The sequence below is a fragment of the Puma concolor genome, chromosome B2, assembly GCF_028749965.1.
Source record: "Puma concolor isolate L17-30 chromosome B2, mPumCon1.1.hap2, whole genome shotgun sequence".
Classification (NCBI taxonomy): domain Eukaryota; kingdom Metazoa; phylum Chordata; class Mammalia; order Carnivora; family Felidae; genus Puma; species Puma concolor.
In genome coordinates this window covers 102,954,633-102,969,116 of record NC_141671.1, presented here as the reverse complement: position 1 = coordinate 102,969,116, position 14,484 = coordinate 102,954,633, and the positions used below count along the sequence as shown (strand labels likewise).

The following is a 14,484-nucleotide window of genomic DNA, read 5'->3' as shown; positions in this document are numbered from 1 at the left end:
GAGACAGTGCGGGTGCGGTGTTGGGGAGAGGGGCACAAGTTTCAGACCGAACAGGAGAGGACCAAACACGACCAAACAGGAAAACATCAAACGTCTCAGAGAGTTAACTGCAAAACCTCTAAAATTCTAACATTAAAAAAATGAATTCAGAAGCAACCTGGAGAACAGTTTTTGGTGAATATCTGTCTGCAGTTTAATGTAGTTGATAAGAATTCCCACAGCAACAGCAGTGGCCTGAAGTTCAGGCGTGCGGGGAGGTGTCCTTTCCTCTCAGAAGGAAGGGTTTCCCATGCACAAATGCACCCGGTGGGTGGAAGGCCAGGGGTCTACTCTTCTCAAGGGCCGAAGTTTCCCTCATTACTCATTTCCCTCATTCCCCGTTCCTTCATTACTCCAGAAGGTTCGGGATCTTAACAGCTTGACATTGTCTGAGCCTGTTGGCACCTCTGTGCCTGCCGTAAGACCGTACCCCTTTGACAACCACATGGGAGGCCAATCCTTGAAATGGGCAAAGGACAATTCCCATTAGAACAAACGTGAATCACGATTAACTGGAGACACCTCAAAGTTTTGTCTTTCAGGAAAACTTCGGCAGCTGTGTTTGGGAGAAAACAAAAATGAGAAACGTAGTTCTTTCCCAGTACTTTTGTCTCTCACTGAAACTTCATGTCAAAATATCTCATGCTGGCTGTTTCCTTCTTCTTTCCCAGACAGCTATCATTATCAGGAATTGCAGAAAAGGCATAAAATAATGAAAAAGGCATTGTCTCTACCCACAAAATATTTTATTTAACTTCCAATCTGAAATGGCCCGTTTGTATTTAGTACAAAATAAATGCACAGCATCGTCTCTGATCATCACAGCTATTTGGCTGAGAGATATAATGATCCCCACTTGAAGACTAGGAAAACTGGGGCTTCGAGTGCTTACTAACACCCCCTAAGACCCCATAGTTCTTTAGCTACGAAGTCTACAAAATGCACCCCAAAAACTATTCAGCTGCAAAGTCTACAAAATCTATTTCAAAAATCGGCACAACCTTTCTACTACACACATGGTCTCTCTCTAGGTCATTCTGCCCTTTCTCGAGTCAAAGGTCTCATTCACCTCTGAGAAATCTTCTAGGAAGTGCTGAGTTTCTCATGAGCAGAGTTTCAGGGAGGCACCACTGTCACTTTCTCTAGGCAGCTCGGGACAGAAGAATGGACGCAAAGGCTCCACACGTGAGAGATGACTGTGTGTGTAGATGAGGGCATTACCTCTCACATCAAAAAACTTGATTTCTTCCATCTCGACATCTAAAAAAATTCCTACGTGGCTAAGTTCAGGGCTCGCAGGAATTCTGGTTTCTGGGAAGGAGCTGGTATAGATGGTCCCTGCTTTCATGCTGATAAACCAGAAGCCATGCTCGGAGGAGAAACCGGCCTTTCTCTTTCTGTCGACTGATTCCTGGCAGATCCCCAGGGTCCACTCCTCCGCCTGTCCCACTTCGACCTCCCAGTAATGGCAGCCGGAGGAGAAGCATGGGGTGCCCAGGACACAGGCCAGGTGGGTGAACCTCTGGGGATCTTCCACTGGGTTGCGGCAGATCTTCCCACACCGAACATTCTTGAGGTCATCAGAGAGGATGAGGAAGGAGTGGGCGGTGCTTGTATCCAGGGTCATATCCTCCCGGAACCTCAACAACTCATTGCTTACGTGCAGACTTTTCTCCAGTAGGGCACTGTGCTGTGTGAACAGAAGTGATAGTGCTCCAATCTGCCATTCCTCCAAAGGGGGGCTGTCACTTACCCCTCGACACACGGGGCAGGTCAATTTCAGATCCCTGTGTTCTAGCATCCATCTTTGCACGCAATGAAAGCAGAAAATGTGTGCACAGGGGAGTAAAATGGGGCTTAAGAAAATTTCCAGACAAACCGGACAGGTCACCTCCTCTTGCAGACTCTGGGCCATGGTCTCTGAAGGTCACTCCTTGGCAGTGAACTGAGCTGAAGTCGCCCTTTATTAGCTTCTGAAAGCGATTGGGAGCCTTCAGTACACAATCTGCTCTTCAATAATCAGGATGTACCTAAATCCAATACAAACATTAAATAGTATAAATCTTCCTGCAGCTTATACAGGAAAGCAGCACTAAATCACCAGAGAGTCATAGTAAAAGCACTATCTGTGAGAAAAACAGGGAACCATGTATCTTTGAGAGAAGCTAGGTGATCACAAAAGAGAGACAGGACAGCGGACATTATCTTTTCAGGTGGGGCAGCTGACCTTGCGTGGAGACGCCCAGACGAAGTCTTCTCTGCTCTGACCACAGCTTCTCTGTGGGAGCTGAGTGCAATGAGACCTTTAGCAAGATCTGGGAGCCCAGCTTCTGCCTCTAATCTCTGTAGGTCACCTGCAGTTCAAGAAAAATAATTTGCATATCCAAATCCAACTATAAAAATAAAGCCAATCCGACTTAAGCGGTCACAGAAAAGTGGCTCTAAGAAGCCCTCAGTATTTCAAAGAAAACTACCATATGTAAGTAAAAAACTAGAGAAAACCACTGCAAAATGGTTGAGATACCCATTACAGAATCAATTTTAAGGATGAAGTATCATTCAGATGAAATGCTTTGAAGCACTCTTAGAAAACTCATAAGGCTTGAGTATGAATAAAAACATAACCATTGTCACGAACTTCTCTAAAATAAATGTCTGAACACAAGCCAAAAAGGTGTTCCTGACAAGGAAGATGCCCTCCAGTTACAGCATCCTCTCGCTCCTCCCAGAGCTCACCCCTCCCAGAGCTCACTCCTAGAGACACCTCCTGGGCCTTCCTGCAAAGGTTGCGTACTTTGAGTGAGGGCTTGGAACAAGTTGGGCCCCTGACCCAAAGACAGCCCCGCTTAAGGCTAGTCAGTGCCGGTGAGACAGTGTGAACGGAGGACTCTTCTTGAAAAAGGGCCTATACTGAATAATAACTAACAGAACTTCTTCCTGAGAATTCACAAACCACACGGTCAGTCGTGGCTGAAGTAACAGAATCAGAGACAAAAACATGAGCCACGCCATTGTTACCACAGAGGGACAGAGTAGGAAGGAATGGGCACTCCTGAGGCTAGCTCAGAAAAACTCGGTTGCTAGAACATCCTGGAACACGTTTCCTCATCTTCATCCAACAAATACTTACTAGGAACTTTCCATGCTCCCACCCTTCACTAGACTTTGGGGATACAGACATACGTAACGATAGACAGGACATCTGCCCACAAGGAACTTGGAGTCTTTGGAAGTCTTCCAGTTCCCGGATGGCATTCCAGTCTGATTGGGCCTGGCTGAGTGACAAGAGATATGCTCCTTCCTGAGGCACCTGGGTAGCTCAGATGGTTAAGCATCTGACTCTTGACTTCAGCTCAGGTCATGATCTCACAGGTCATGATCTCACAGCTCAGGTCATGATCTCAAGCCCCATGACGGGCTCTGCAATAACAGAGCTAACAGAACCCTGCTTGGGATTCTCTCTCTCCCTCTCTCTCTTTGCCCCTCACCCACTCATGCGTTATCACGCTCACAGACACACATACACTCTCTCTCTCTCAAAATAAATAAATAAATGTTAAAAAGAGTGGGTGGGGCGGGGGGAACAGCTGGGTGGCTCAGCCGGTTGAGCATCCGACTTCAGATCAGGTCATGGTCTCGAAGTTTGAGAGTTCGAGCCTCGTGTCAGGCTCTCTGCTAACAAACAGCTCAGAGCCTGGAGCCTGCTTCAGATTCTGTGTCTCCCTCTCTCTCTCCCCCTGCCCTGCTCATGCTCTGCCTCTCTTTGTCTCTCAAAAATAAGTAATGTTAAAAAAAATTTTAATAAAAGAAAAGAGATACACCTCTTCTTTAAATCCCCATCACACTTTCCAAAAACCTGAATTTTTTTCCTTAATGTTTAGTTTTGAGAGACAGAGCACAAGTGGGAGAGGGGCAGAGAGAGACAGAGGCACAGAATCTGAAGCAGGCTCCAGGCTCTGAGCTGTCAGCACAGAGCCAGATGCGGGGCTCAAACTCACAGGCCGTGAGATCATGACCTGAGCCAAAGTGGGACGCTTGACCAACTGAGCCACCCAGGAACCCCCCAAAACCTGACTTTTTAAGGCAAATTGAATATGGTGCTTACAATCCAGAAGAGCTTGCCCGACCCACCTTGGAATACATGCAAGAAAAAAATTAACAAAAGAAAAAAAAAATACTGCATTTGTAAAAAGTCCTTATCCGTGTTATCTATGACTCCAAACAATCAGAAACAATCTAATCATATAAAGATAATGAAATAATTCTGTTAATTATAATACAGCTATTAAAAGTAGCAATTCTTAAACTCCACATTTGAAGGAAATCCTATGGTATTTGTCTGTCTCTGACTTATTTCCCTTAGTGTAATACTCTCTAGCTCCATCCACATCACGCCATTGCAAATGGCAACAAAACAAATGAACACAGGGGTAAAACAAGAGAGGGAGGAAAACCAGGAAACAGACCCTCAGTGACAGAGAACAAACTGAGGGTTGCTGGAGGGAAGGTGGATAGGGGAATGGGTTCAACAGGCGATAGGGATTAAGGAAGGCACTTGTGATAAGTACTGAGTGTTGTATGTAAGGGACGAATCACTAAACTCTAACCTGAAACTAAAACGACACTGTGTGTTAACTAACTGGAATTTAAGTAAACATTTGGAAAAAAAAAAAAAAATCGATAAATATATTTAAGTAAAAACCCAGAAACAGCTTTAAGAAATAATGCTAGAAAATAAAAAGGAACCCTTTTAAAACACCTACATTTGTCATTGAAAACACATAAAAATACATGTATGCGGGGGGGCACCTGGCTGGCTCGGTCGGTTAAGCATCTGACTGCAACTCCGGTCATGATCTCAAGGTTTGCAGGCCAAGCCCTGAATCGGGCTCCGTGCTGATAGGGCAGAGCCTGCTTGGGATTCTCTCTCTCCCTCTCTCTCTTCCCCTCCCCGGTTTGTGCTCTCTCTCTCTCTCAAAATAAATAAATTTTAAGAATATATATATATGTATTCAAATAATAATAATAAAAAACACTTCTATGCATAAAAAAAAAACCACCTGAAGTTAATAAGTAAAAATTTAACTGACAATATTAGAGTAGAAGGTGGAAAAAGTTCCCTGACACAGGATAAGACTGACTCCAGAAGTCTAAAGATAAAAGCATTTAAAAGATAACTCGTAGCGAAAGAGAGAGAAATAGGACAGTGGAAAGCACAGAGGGAAGAGACTACTTACACTGATTTAGACAATTGCAGCCATCTCGTAGGTCCAAAGTCTACACCTCCACGTCTCCTAGCCTTAGCTTCTCTCTAAAGTGAGTTTGAGCTCAAGAGATTCTGGCCTTATATAGTTCCTATGACATAGTCTCCACCCACACGCAGGGTCATTGTCTCCACCCCAAAGATTGGATTATCTCAACCTGACCAAGTAAACTCAAGCAACCCTCCTCCGCGCGCAAGATGTTGGTCTGAAGTCACATTCAAGATTTTCCAGCGGTTATCCTCCGAGTTAAACTAACAAACCTACTGCCATGCAAATGAGATTCTCTAATTTCAGAGCTCAACTTTAAAAAACAAAATATTTTGGAGATCAAATACAGAAGCGCACTGCTGAAATCTAATGAAGTCTTGGCTAATGTAATAATTGGTGTTATCATCTCTGAAACTGTTTTGAGTGAGAACAGGCTCTAGAACAGTTTCCCTATCCTTGGACTCGGTGATTCTGCTCTTCGGGGACGGTTATCGGACAGGATGAGAGAGATAGCAACCAGGTAAGCCTGTTACCCCACCATAATTATTAGTAACATCCCTTTTACTTTCCAATCTGTCCCAGTTTAAACAATAAATTATATAGCGTTTATGTAAGAAGTAGAAGAAGCGTGCGTGGGTGGCTCAGTTTGTTGAGCGTCTGACTGTCGATTTCAGCTCAGGTCATGATCCCAGGGCTGTAGGATGCATCCCCCTCCCCCCAACCCCCATTGAGTTCTGCGCTGAGCATGGAGTCTGCTTAAGACTCTTTCTCTGGGGCGCCTGGGTGGCTCAGTCAGTTAAGCGTCCCACTTTGGCTCAGGTCATGATTTGGGGGTCCCTGGGTTCGAGCCCTGCCCCCGCCCCCCCTCCACCCCCGCCGCAAGCTCTGTGCTGACAGCTCAGAGCCTGGAGCCTGCTTAGGATTCTGTGTCTCCTTCTCTCTCTGCCCCTCCCCCACTCACAAGCTCTCTTGCTCTGTCTCTCTCTCTCTCTTTCAAAATTAAATAAATAAATAAATAAATAAATAAACATTGAAAAAGAAAAAAATATTCTCTCTCCCTCTCTCCATCTGCCCATCTCTCCTACTCACACTCTCTAAAAGAAAAACTAAAGTAGAAGAAGCAGTAAAAGTCATAATGAAGGAGAACTATGACACAATAATCAAAAAAAAAGGGAGATGAAAGGTCAATGAATTCCGGTAGTTGAGGGAAAGTAAGAATAAACCCTCTCCCTGAGATACACACATTCTGAATAACCTCCCGTTCCTCAGCGTTCCTGCTCTTGCTGCAAAGCCAATTGACCAGATTTTTCTCTCTTTTTACCCAGTTTCTGTCTCCATTTCCATGAGTTAAATATCTATAGCGGGGGTCTGACATTTTTAAAAGTGTTTCATCATAAGCTCCTTTCCACTCTTAAACGTAACTGCAAATCCCCAAAAACTTCCTGTTTATACAAATTATACTTCTCCGTGTTTACAGTATTACACATGAAAACTGCAAACATTTCTAAAGATTTATTTAACACATTTAAAATAACAAAACTATTATATGGTAACATAAATGACATGGCTTTATAGACAATAAGTAGTTTCCAAAACAACCAAAAAAATACAATTAAGGTGGAAGAGTGTCACTATTTTGCGTGTTTGAAAACCTCTATAATTCCTAATCAACAAATACGGCTGCTTTCTCACATCTGCATCTGCTTGATCTGTCGCGATACGTTGTTTTGGTTGAACCCTGTAAAGAATATTTGGCTTCCCACAGATACTTAATTGGAAAAAAGAAGTCCACTGCTTCTCAACCAATTTCATAACTCCAAGCGGCAGCTCCAAATCTTAGTTTCTTGGCCACCAAAGACCCCAACGATGAACCCAACGGTCTTTTTCGTGTGGCTTCTGTAGTCTCAGAACTAATTCATATGATGTAGCTAAATATGAAATGTTTTTCTTCTTTCTTGCCCAATCATAGAAAGGTTCTTTTCATTTTTTTCTTCTTAAACTATTCAACTGCAATAACAATGCCAAACCAGGTTTTTTTTCTATCACTAACATCTATCAGGCCCTCAGCAGACCATTTGTCACAAAAAGCATCACTGCTCACTGAGTTTATATTTTTCAGCCCGCTCTAATTGTGGCTGTTGCTGAGACTTTATCTGCTGGGAGAAATATATCTTTCCCAGAAATACTTTAATTCCCAGATTCCTCATAACTACTGTAATGCTGAATTTAGTAAGAAATGTCATTTTTCATGTTCAAGTGCTGAAAATACTTGAAGTCACTTGTGTGTAATATCTTAGCATCCTCGTGACAACAGATCAAAAATGTGTGTATTTTTTTAAGCTTTAGCGTCATTTTTAATGATCATTAGTGCTTCCGTGAGTTAAGACTAAATCACAAAATAAGCTTGTTTCCATAGCTCCCTGATTAAAAAAGAAATCGACTTTCACACTTGCTAGTTAGATAAGATACAGCCATTGATGGGGGAGCCGGGCACAGTCAGCCCGATCAGGAGTCTAAGATCCCGGCAAGGAGATGATGTATTCGTTCCAAACACCGTTTGTATTTTTCAAAAGGCAGCAGCTACAGTGGGGCGGCTTTTCACAGAGAGCTTCCTTCCGCTGGCGCTGGGCTTTCTCTGGTTTGCAGCCTCCTCTTTTCGCCAAACCTCATCCTCCCTGGCTCTTGGCTGCCTGGTCACATTAAAGTGGACCCGTCTGTCTAAATGGGAGAAGGTGGAGGGCACATCTCTGAATTAGTAATGTCGCCAGAATTTGCTAATAGAGTTCCCACACTCTCCTCTTCAAAGGGAGCCTATATTACAAACCTGGCAAACCCCATAAAGAGAATATTTGTGGCACTTTAGAGAACAGGTTTCCCCCACCATCCAAAAGTAGAAGGTTCCTATGAAAACTTCCCTAAGCTGAAATGGTGTAAAAGCGAAGCAACAATCTCCATTGATTTAGATGGACATTTTTTTGAGTGTCCCCAGACTCAACATTTAATAACCTCTTAGGCATTTTGGATACCTTAGGATACATGTTGCCAATGGATGCAGAAAATAAAACAAGAAAAAGCCCAGATGCGACCACACTGTTTCAAAGCTCTGGCAGCTGGACGCTGAGATGCTGGGTGTAATTCCTGGGTGAGGCGCTTGGTGGCGCCACTCCGCTGCCCCAGCGCGCGCTGCCTGTATAATGGTTCCTGTCAAACAAACGCTGAATGCTATCTTCACTTCCACATTTTTTTTTTTTTTTTTTTTTTGGTCAAAGTGCAAATTCTCTTTGCATTGCTTTCAGTTAGCGAAGACAGGTACTAAGGTAGGTCTTTTATAAAAGCAAAATGGTGTAACATGAACCTTCCTAAAGCGGGGGGAGACCTGCGGGCAGAATGTCCCAGTTTCGCACTAATTTTCAGAAACAGACTACAAAAAGGGACCGTTGGACTCCATAGTTATATATTTGATATGTAACCTCTACTCTCATCCTATTAATGGGCCTCTTGTTTTTTGTTCCTTTGAAGGGTTTTCATTTATTGATTTATTTATTTGCCCAAAATTGGGAGGAAAAAAAGGGAATGTTCATGTGGTTTATTCACGACGTGTGTTCCTTTCTGTATAAGAACTGGCAACAGAGGTCTTTATCTGCCGCAAATTACCTGTGAAAAGAACAAGCTCTAACTTGGGTCTCTATGTGTCAATGACCTTAGGCCACCCACCCTCAAAAAAAAAAAAAAAAAAAAAAAAAGGAGTAGCGCTTAGTGACCCCAAATGGGCCCACCCTCCCCCCAGCTCGAAGGTCCCAGATGCTGAGCAAAGGCTGGAGGGAGACAGTGTGAATGTGAGTGAGCGGTGAGTGTGCCGGAGCGCACACACACATGTGACCCTGCCCCTCGAGCTGTTGCTCTCTCGGGGTTTCCAGAGCCAACTAGAAGTGTTTTCAGATTACCCATATGTTTTCTCCTCCGGATTCGGACTGTCAAAATATTTTTGTGGAGGTGAGGAAGTCGGAGTCAAAATAAATTTCCTCTCCACCTAATTAGCTGACGCTCGATGTATTATCAAATAGAGCCTGCAGATCTCTCACAACAAGTTGTGTTTCACCCCCCACCCCCCACCCCTGTCCTGGGAGTAGAGGTACATCAAGGCGAGCTGCCTGCAGTCCTGCCTGCAGCTGCTCAGCCTCACAGAGGTCAGAGACTACCAGTCCGGCCCAGGAAACAAGGCAGCGATCCAGACTTGGTAACGCCCTCCTCCACGGGTTCATCTTCTTTGGTGGCTGTCCATCTCTTCGGAGACACGCCAAAGCCCCTACCATGGCTTCCTGGCCTCTGCCCCTCTCTCCAGCCTCATCCTCTCGAATGTCGACATACATCCTTCTTTCATTCCTTCCCTGTGCTCCTCCACAATTCAGAACAGTCGGTTCCCTCTAACTGGAACCAGCCTCATCTAGCCACCCTGACAACGCCTATTCACCCATCATTCAGACACAGCTGGGGGGTCAGTTCTAGAGGGGAGTGTGGTCAAGGCCAGTGCAGAAGCCCCTGTTATATCCTCCTGTACTACCCTCCTGCATCCTTCCTTATGCATGACCCCAGTGCTGGTTCTCCATTTGTTCATGCGGTTGCTTGACTCATCTGCGGTTCCCTCACATTGAATAAATCACACCCTCTGAGCACTTGCTTTCTGGCAGGCATTTTTCTAAGGACTTCACCTGTTTTCCAGCGTGGAATTCTTGTAGCTCTATGGAAGGCACCTGCTGTCATCATCTTAAGCTCACAGACGATGACTTTAAGACTCTATCAAGCCAAGTGCCCTCACTGTTACGAAGCCTCCCTGGTGGCCTACCTCTAGTCATCTTTCACATGAGACCGAAATCAACATCTATCCTGCTCAGATCAGTATCTTGTGATGTCTCTATTTTATGCATACAATCCAATACAATTGAAGTCCGATTAAAATAGCCACTAATTTAATTCTTTTAGCTTCTGGAACTATAAATCTGTGCTGTCTTGATCGTCATAGTAACTCATCAGATCTGATCTAGGGATTGAAAATTCTGGATCCTGTCGATATTTTCTGCCATTTGTTTGCATGTTTTTGATAGTTTATCACCTAACTAAAGAGAGAGGTGTGACACATATTTCTAAATGACCTTATTATTACTTGAGTGCCTGGGCATTAACTTTTTAGGTTTTTGTTTGTCTGTCTGTTTGTTTGTTTGTTTGTCTTCTACAATTCTATTAGTGAATTCTTTAGCATGGTATCACTGCCAAACAAGAAATGGTAATGACTAATTAACAAAGTCAGCACAGTCCTGCGAACACAACATAGGATGAATTATGCAGTCCAATCGTTCAATTCGTTATCATTTAAACACAGCACGGTGTCTTAGCAGCATGATGCCCATCGTCATGAGGTAGGTCCAAATAAACTAAGCAAGACAACTGTCCTGCTTCAGAAGAGCCAGCAACACTTTAAGCCTTGCACACAAACATCCATTGAGTATCTACTAGCTTAAGATACTCTGTTAAATACTAAGGGGATCCAAAACACAGGAATGACCCAGCTGACAATTTATATGTTACAATATAAGGAAGGGAGGTAAGACAAATATATGAGAAGGTAAGTAAGGTCGAGAAGTAAACAAGGCACTCTGTGGTGTATAATGGGCTGTTAGTCACCCATATACTTTTTTAACCACGTCTACATATAGATGACAGAGGACAACAGATTTGGTCTGTTTTTGGACATCCTCTTTTCAGAACCCTCATGCCATTTAATGTTTATTTCTTAAAATCGAAGACCTTTGAAGTTTTATTTTATTTTTTAACGTTTACTTATGTTTGAGAGACAGAACATGAGCATGGGAGGGGCAGAGAGAGGGGGAGACGCAGAATCTGAAGCAGGCTCCAGGCCTTGAGCTGCCAGCACGGAGCCCGATGCGAGGCTTGAACCCACAAACCGTGAGATCATGACCTGAGCTGAAGTCTGACACTTAACCGACTGAGCCACTCAGGCACCCCAAAATCAAAGACCTTTGAAAGCAATGCCAACTCATCTATCCTATGTGAATCAAATGGAAGTGATTCGTGTAGCTTTACTTTTCTAACCAAGCCCTCCTCTCACCCTAAAAGAATTCCAATTATTTAGGACTCTCCACAATAAAGTGTCTAACAAGTATTGTGGACTGATAGTTCGTAGTGAATTTATTGATTGACTCATGTTGTCCTACCCCAAATAACGGACTAACTATTCTACCCCATGCGCCTACTATAGCAAGACATCTAAGTGTCTCTATAAATGTGAGACATCTACAGTTCTGAAGCTCAGGAGAAGGATCTGGGCTACAGACATGGGCGTGGAAGGGATTTGTGTTACGCGGTACGTGTAAATGGTAGCTGGGGCATTGCCCACGACAGCCGTACGGTATGGGGAAGGAGGGCCTAGGGCAGAACTCCGAGAAACACCAGCATCTAGAGGAAGGGGAAGAGCAATCCCCAAAAGAGATTATTTCGGAGCCACTGAGGAAAGGGACCCCTGCAATCAGCAACATAATCCCATAATCCAAAGGCCTTCGGTGCACTGGGGCAACTCTGAGAATACCTAGCATTTCAGCCTCACTGGGCCCTGTGTGCCGGCAGAGGAAGTCAAGCCAGGAAAAGCCAAAGCTAGGTGTTCCGGGAGACTGCGGAGGTCTGAAATCTAAATGGACAAAGAGATCTGGAAAAATAAATATGATGTAGCATATTTGTCCAGGTGGGAAAGGCCAGGCAGGCCACCCACGCTGCAAGACAGAGGTCGGAGCAAAGCCCCCAGTCCCAGGACACAAATCCAGACAGAAGGAAAGGTTAGGAAAGTATGAGCATGGGTGCATGTCTACTTAAATTATTAAATCTCAGTGTAATTAAGTGCTGCACACGATTTACATATAACATTTCTCCTTTCCTCTAGGAGCTCCTATTCTAGGGAAATGTCCTTTTTAAAAATACCTGTTACTGATGTCAACTAAGGTCTCCTTTGCTAGTGTTTAATAATGAGCAGCATATTAAAAAGGGTTTCTTTGCTTATGAACGAAGTAATCACAGTTTCTAAATCTTCAACAAAACTCGATGCCTATCTCTTCCGTAATCAGAAATTTTACTTGCCTTAAGTACCTTTCGGGACTACTGAAAAATGAGCATTCTATTGGGGGGAATATGCAAAAATATATAAATGCTTTAAAAATAACCAAAGAAAACACAGTCGACGCTGACTGCTCAAATTAGGCTCCTCATGATGCTGAAAAGTCAAACCACAAAGTCCTAGTGTACTCAGCACGTACTTATGAAATGTCCAGAGGGCTTATCTATAGCTTGCCCAGAATGATCTTGTTTTAGGGATTAATAAAATATGAAGCATGGGAAGGTCAGCACATCGTATAACCAAAAGATTACACCATGCATTGAAGAAGAGTTTTGAGGTTCAGATTCTTTGCAGACTTAAATTAAAGAAGCTTAACATTCTTGGGGGTCAGAGCAGTTCAAAAGAACTGCAGTTTACTGATTCAGCAAAACCAAGTTTATGCAGAGACATCATTTCCTAGGAGGACAACCTCTTCCTCTGGCTGGGCTGGAAAAAAACAACATTCAGGTCCAGAGATGCAATCTCTTCCCAGTCATCTGCCCGGCTATGGAGGTCACAAGCTCAGGAATCTGTGTTGCACACTGCCATCTACCGCGTCTCTGTGGGAACTGCAGCCCCAGCCTTCATTATTCATGATCCTAGCCTTGATGATGGCCAGCAGGAAACCAGTCAATGGGCATCACTTTCCTTGCGCTTGTGGGAAGTTTTATGAATATTAGCAATAAATGCAAATGAGATCTGCACCCTCACGCAGTTAGATTCATCGAGATTTGTAGCATGATGATTTTAGAAGCAGTGGAGTAAAATTAGCCAAGACATTGCCTCGCTGAGGGGAAATCAGTTTATAAAATTTATAATCACTTTTCTCAGCATCACAGAGAACTTAACAACAAGCATTCTGGTGTTTTTTATAATAAATCCCAAAGCATCAACCCTTATTGAGAGGACCGAATGATGTCTACGTAAAAGAAAATATTCACGCAGGTCTTGAGTTTCTTGCTCTTCCGATGTTGCCAGGCATCAATTTTTCGAAGATCAACAAGCCTATATTTGCTCCATCCTCTCTAATTTTTCTTCTTGGTATCTAACTTCTGCTCATTTCTCTGCAAGTGAGGCCAAAAGAAAGGAAATAATGCGTAACACCGATCTGTCACTAACGGGCTTGTTACTGGAGCTTGTTAGCGATTCCGATAGGTCAGTGGGGAAAGAGATTGCGAAATTCAAATAGGATTTCATTATGGATATAGTTCGCCAGACCACGGATATTACTACACATGAATACTGGTGGGCTTCATTTTAATAGGATTTACTAAGTAATTATAGTCTGTACTTAGTACGTGATGGACGCACGACTAGTGACCTGATAACTAGTGACCCGCGGTAGGACCAGCTTTGCAAGGATTTGGCAAACGGCTGAAGGCACTGCGCATTGGCAGAGAGCTTGAAATGCCACCATTCCAAATACATTTTTTCCTGCTATAACAAGCATGGGCTTGTAAAAATTACCCTGGGGAGAATAACGTTTTAGGATGATCCTTGGAGTAGGTGAGAATTCGGCCCCGGGAAAGGAGCATCTGAAAAGAAGTAGGAATCACAGCAGCTAAATCGGGAGGAGAGCAAAGGCATTGGAAAGAGGGGACTCCTGCTATGATGATGCTCACCCTCTTGTTCCTCAGCCCAAAAGACTGAGAGGGCTCCGCTATGATTTTTTAAATTAATTATATCAAAGAAATGGCTTGTTTTGCTCTGTGCCGGGTTTTGGCAGCCAGTTTTAATTAGAGAACTTTTACAAGAAAGACCTGCTTTCGGGGCTTCCTATCTCTACAGATCTTCCAGAAATGGCCAGACCTCCCTTCGCAAGGAGAGCTGAGAGTCGCGAAGGCACTGCTGTAGCGTCGGTAAAGGAAAATACAGCAAAAATTCTGCACTTCACCTCTTCAGGCCATCCATTCCCCCTCCGGACTAATCCAACAGTGCGGGACAAACCCGCTTCTGGAGACGTAGGGGAGGCTTCGGACCTCTAACTTCGACCACCCACTGCTCTCCCTACTCAAGAGACTAAACAGTCACCAA

The 14,484-nt window shown here is 43.8% G+C and overlaps 1 protein-coding gene across 11 annotated transcripts in view; it reads right to left on the bottom strand.

Annotated features, from left to right (window-relative positions):
* Positions 1-532: 532 nt before the first annotated feature.
* RFPL4B (ret finger protein like 4B) overlaps positions 533-14,484 on the bottom strand; it is an 82,480-nt gene continuing 68,528 nt past the window's right edge. For 9 of the 11 annotated variants that reach the window (XM_086707630.1, XM_025925335.2, XM_086707627.1 and 6 more), the window contains 2 exons: positions 2,267-2,393; positions 533-2,069 (listed from right to left, as the gene is read on the bottom strand). In XM_086707630.1, coding sequence (XP_086563756.1) covers positions 1,142-1,954 — 813 coding nt within the window. In that variant the 5' untranslated portion in view covers positions 1,955-2,069; positions 2,267-2,393 and the 3' untranslated portion in view covers positions 533-1,141. Of the gene's footprint in view, positions 2,070-2,266; positions 2,394-6,788; positions 8,010-14,484 lie in introns of those variants that run through there. The other 2 variants (XM_086707636.1, XM_086707635.1) reach the window with 2 other exon arrangements.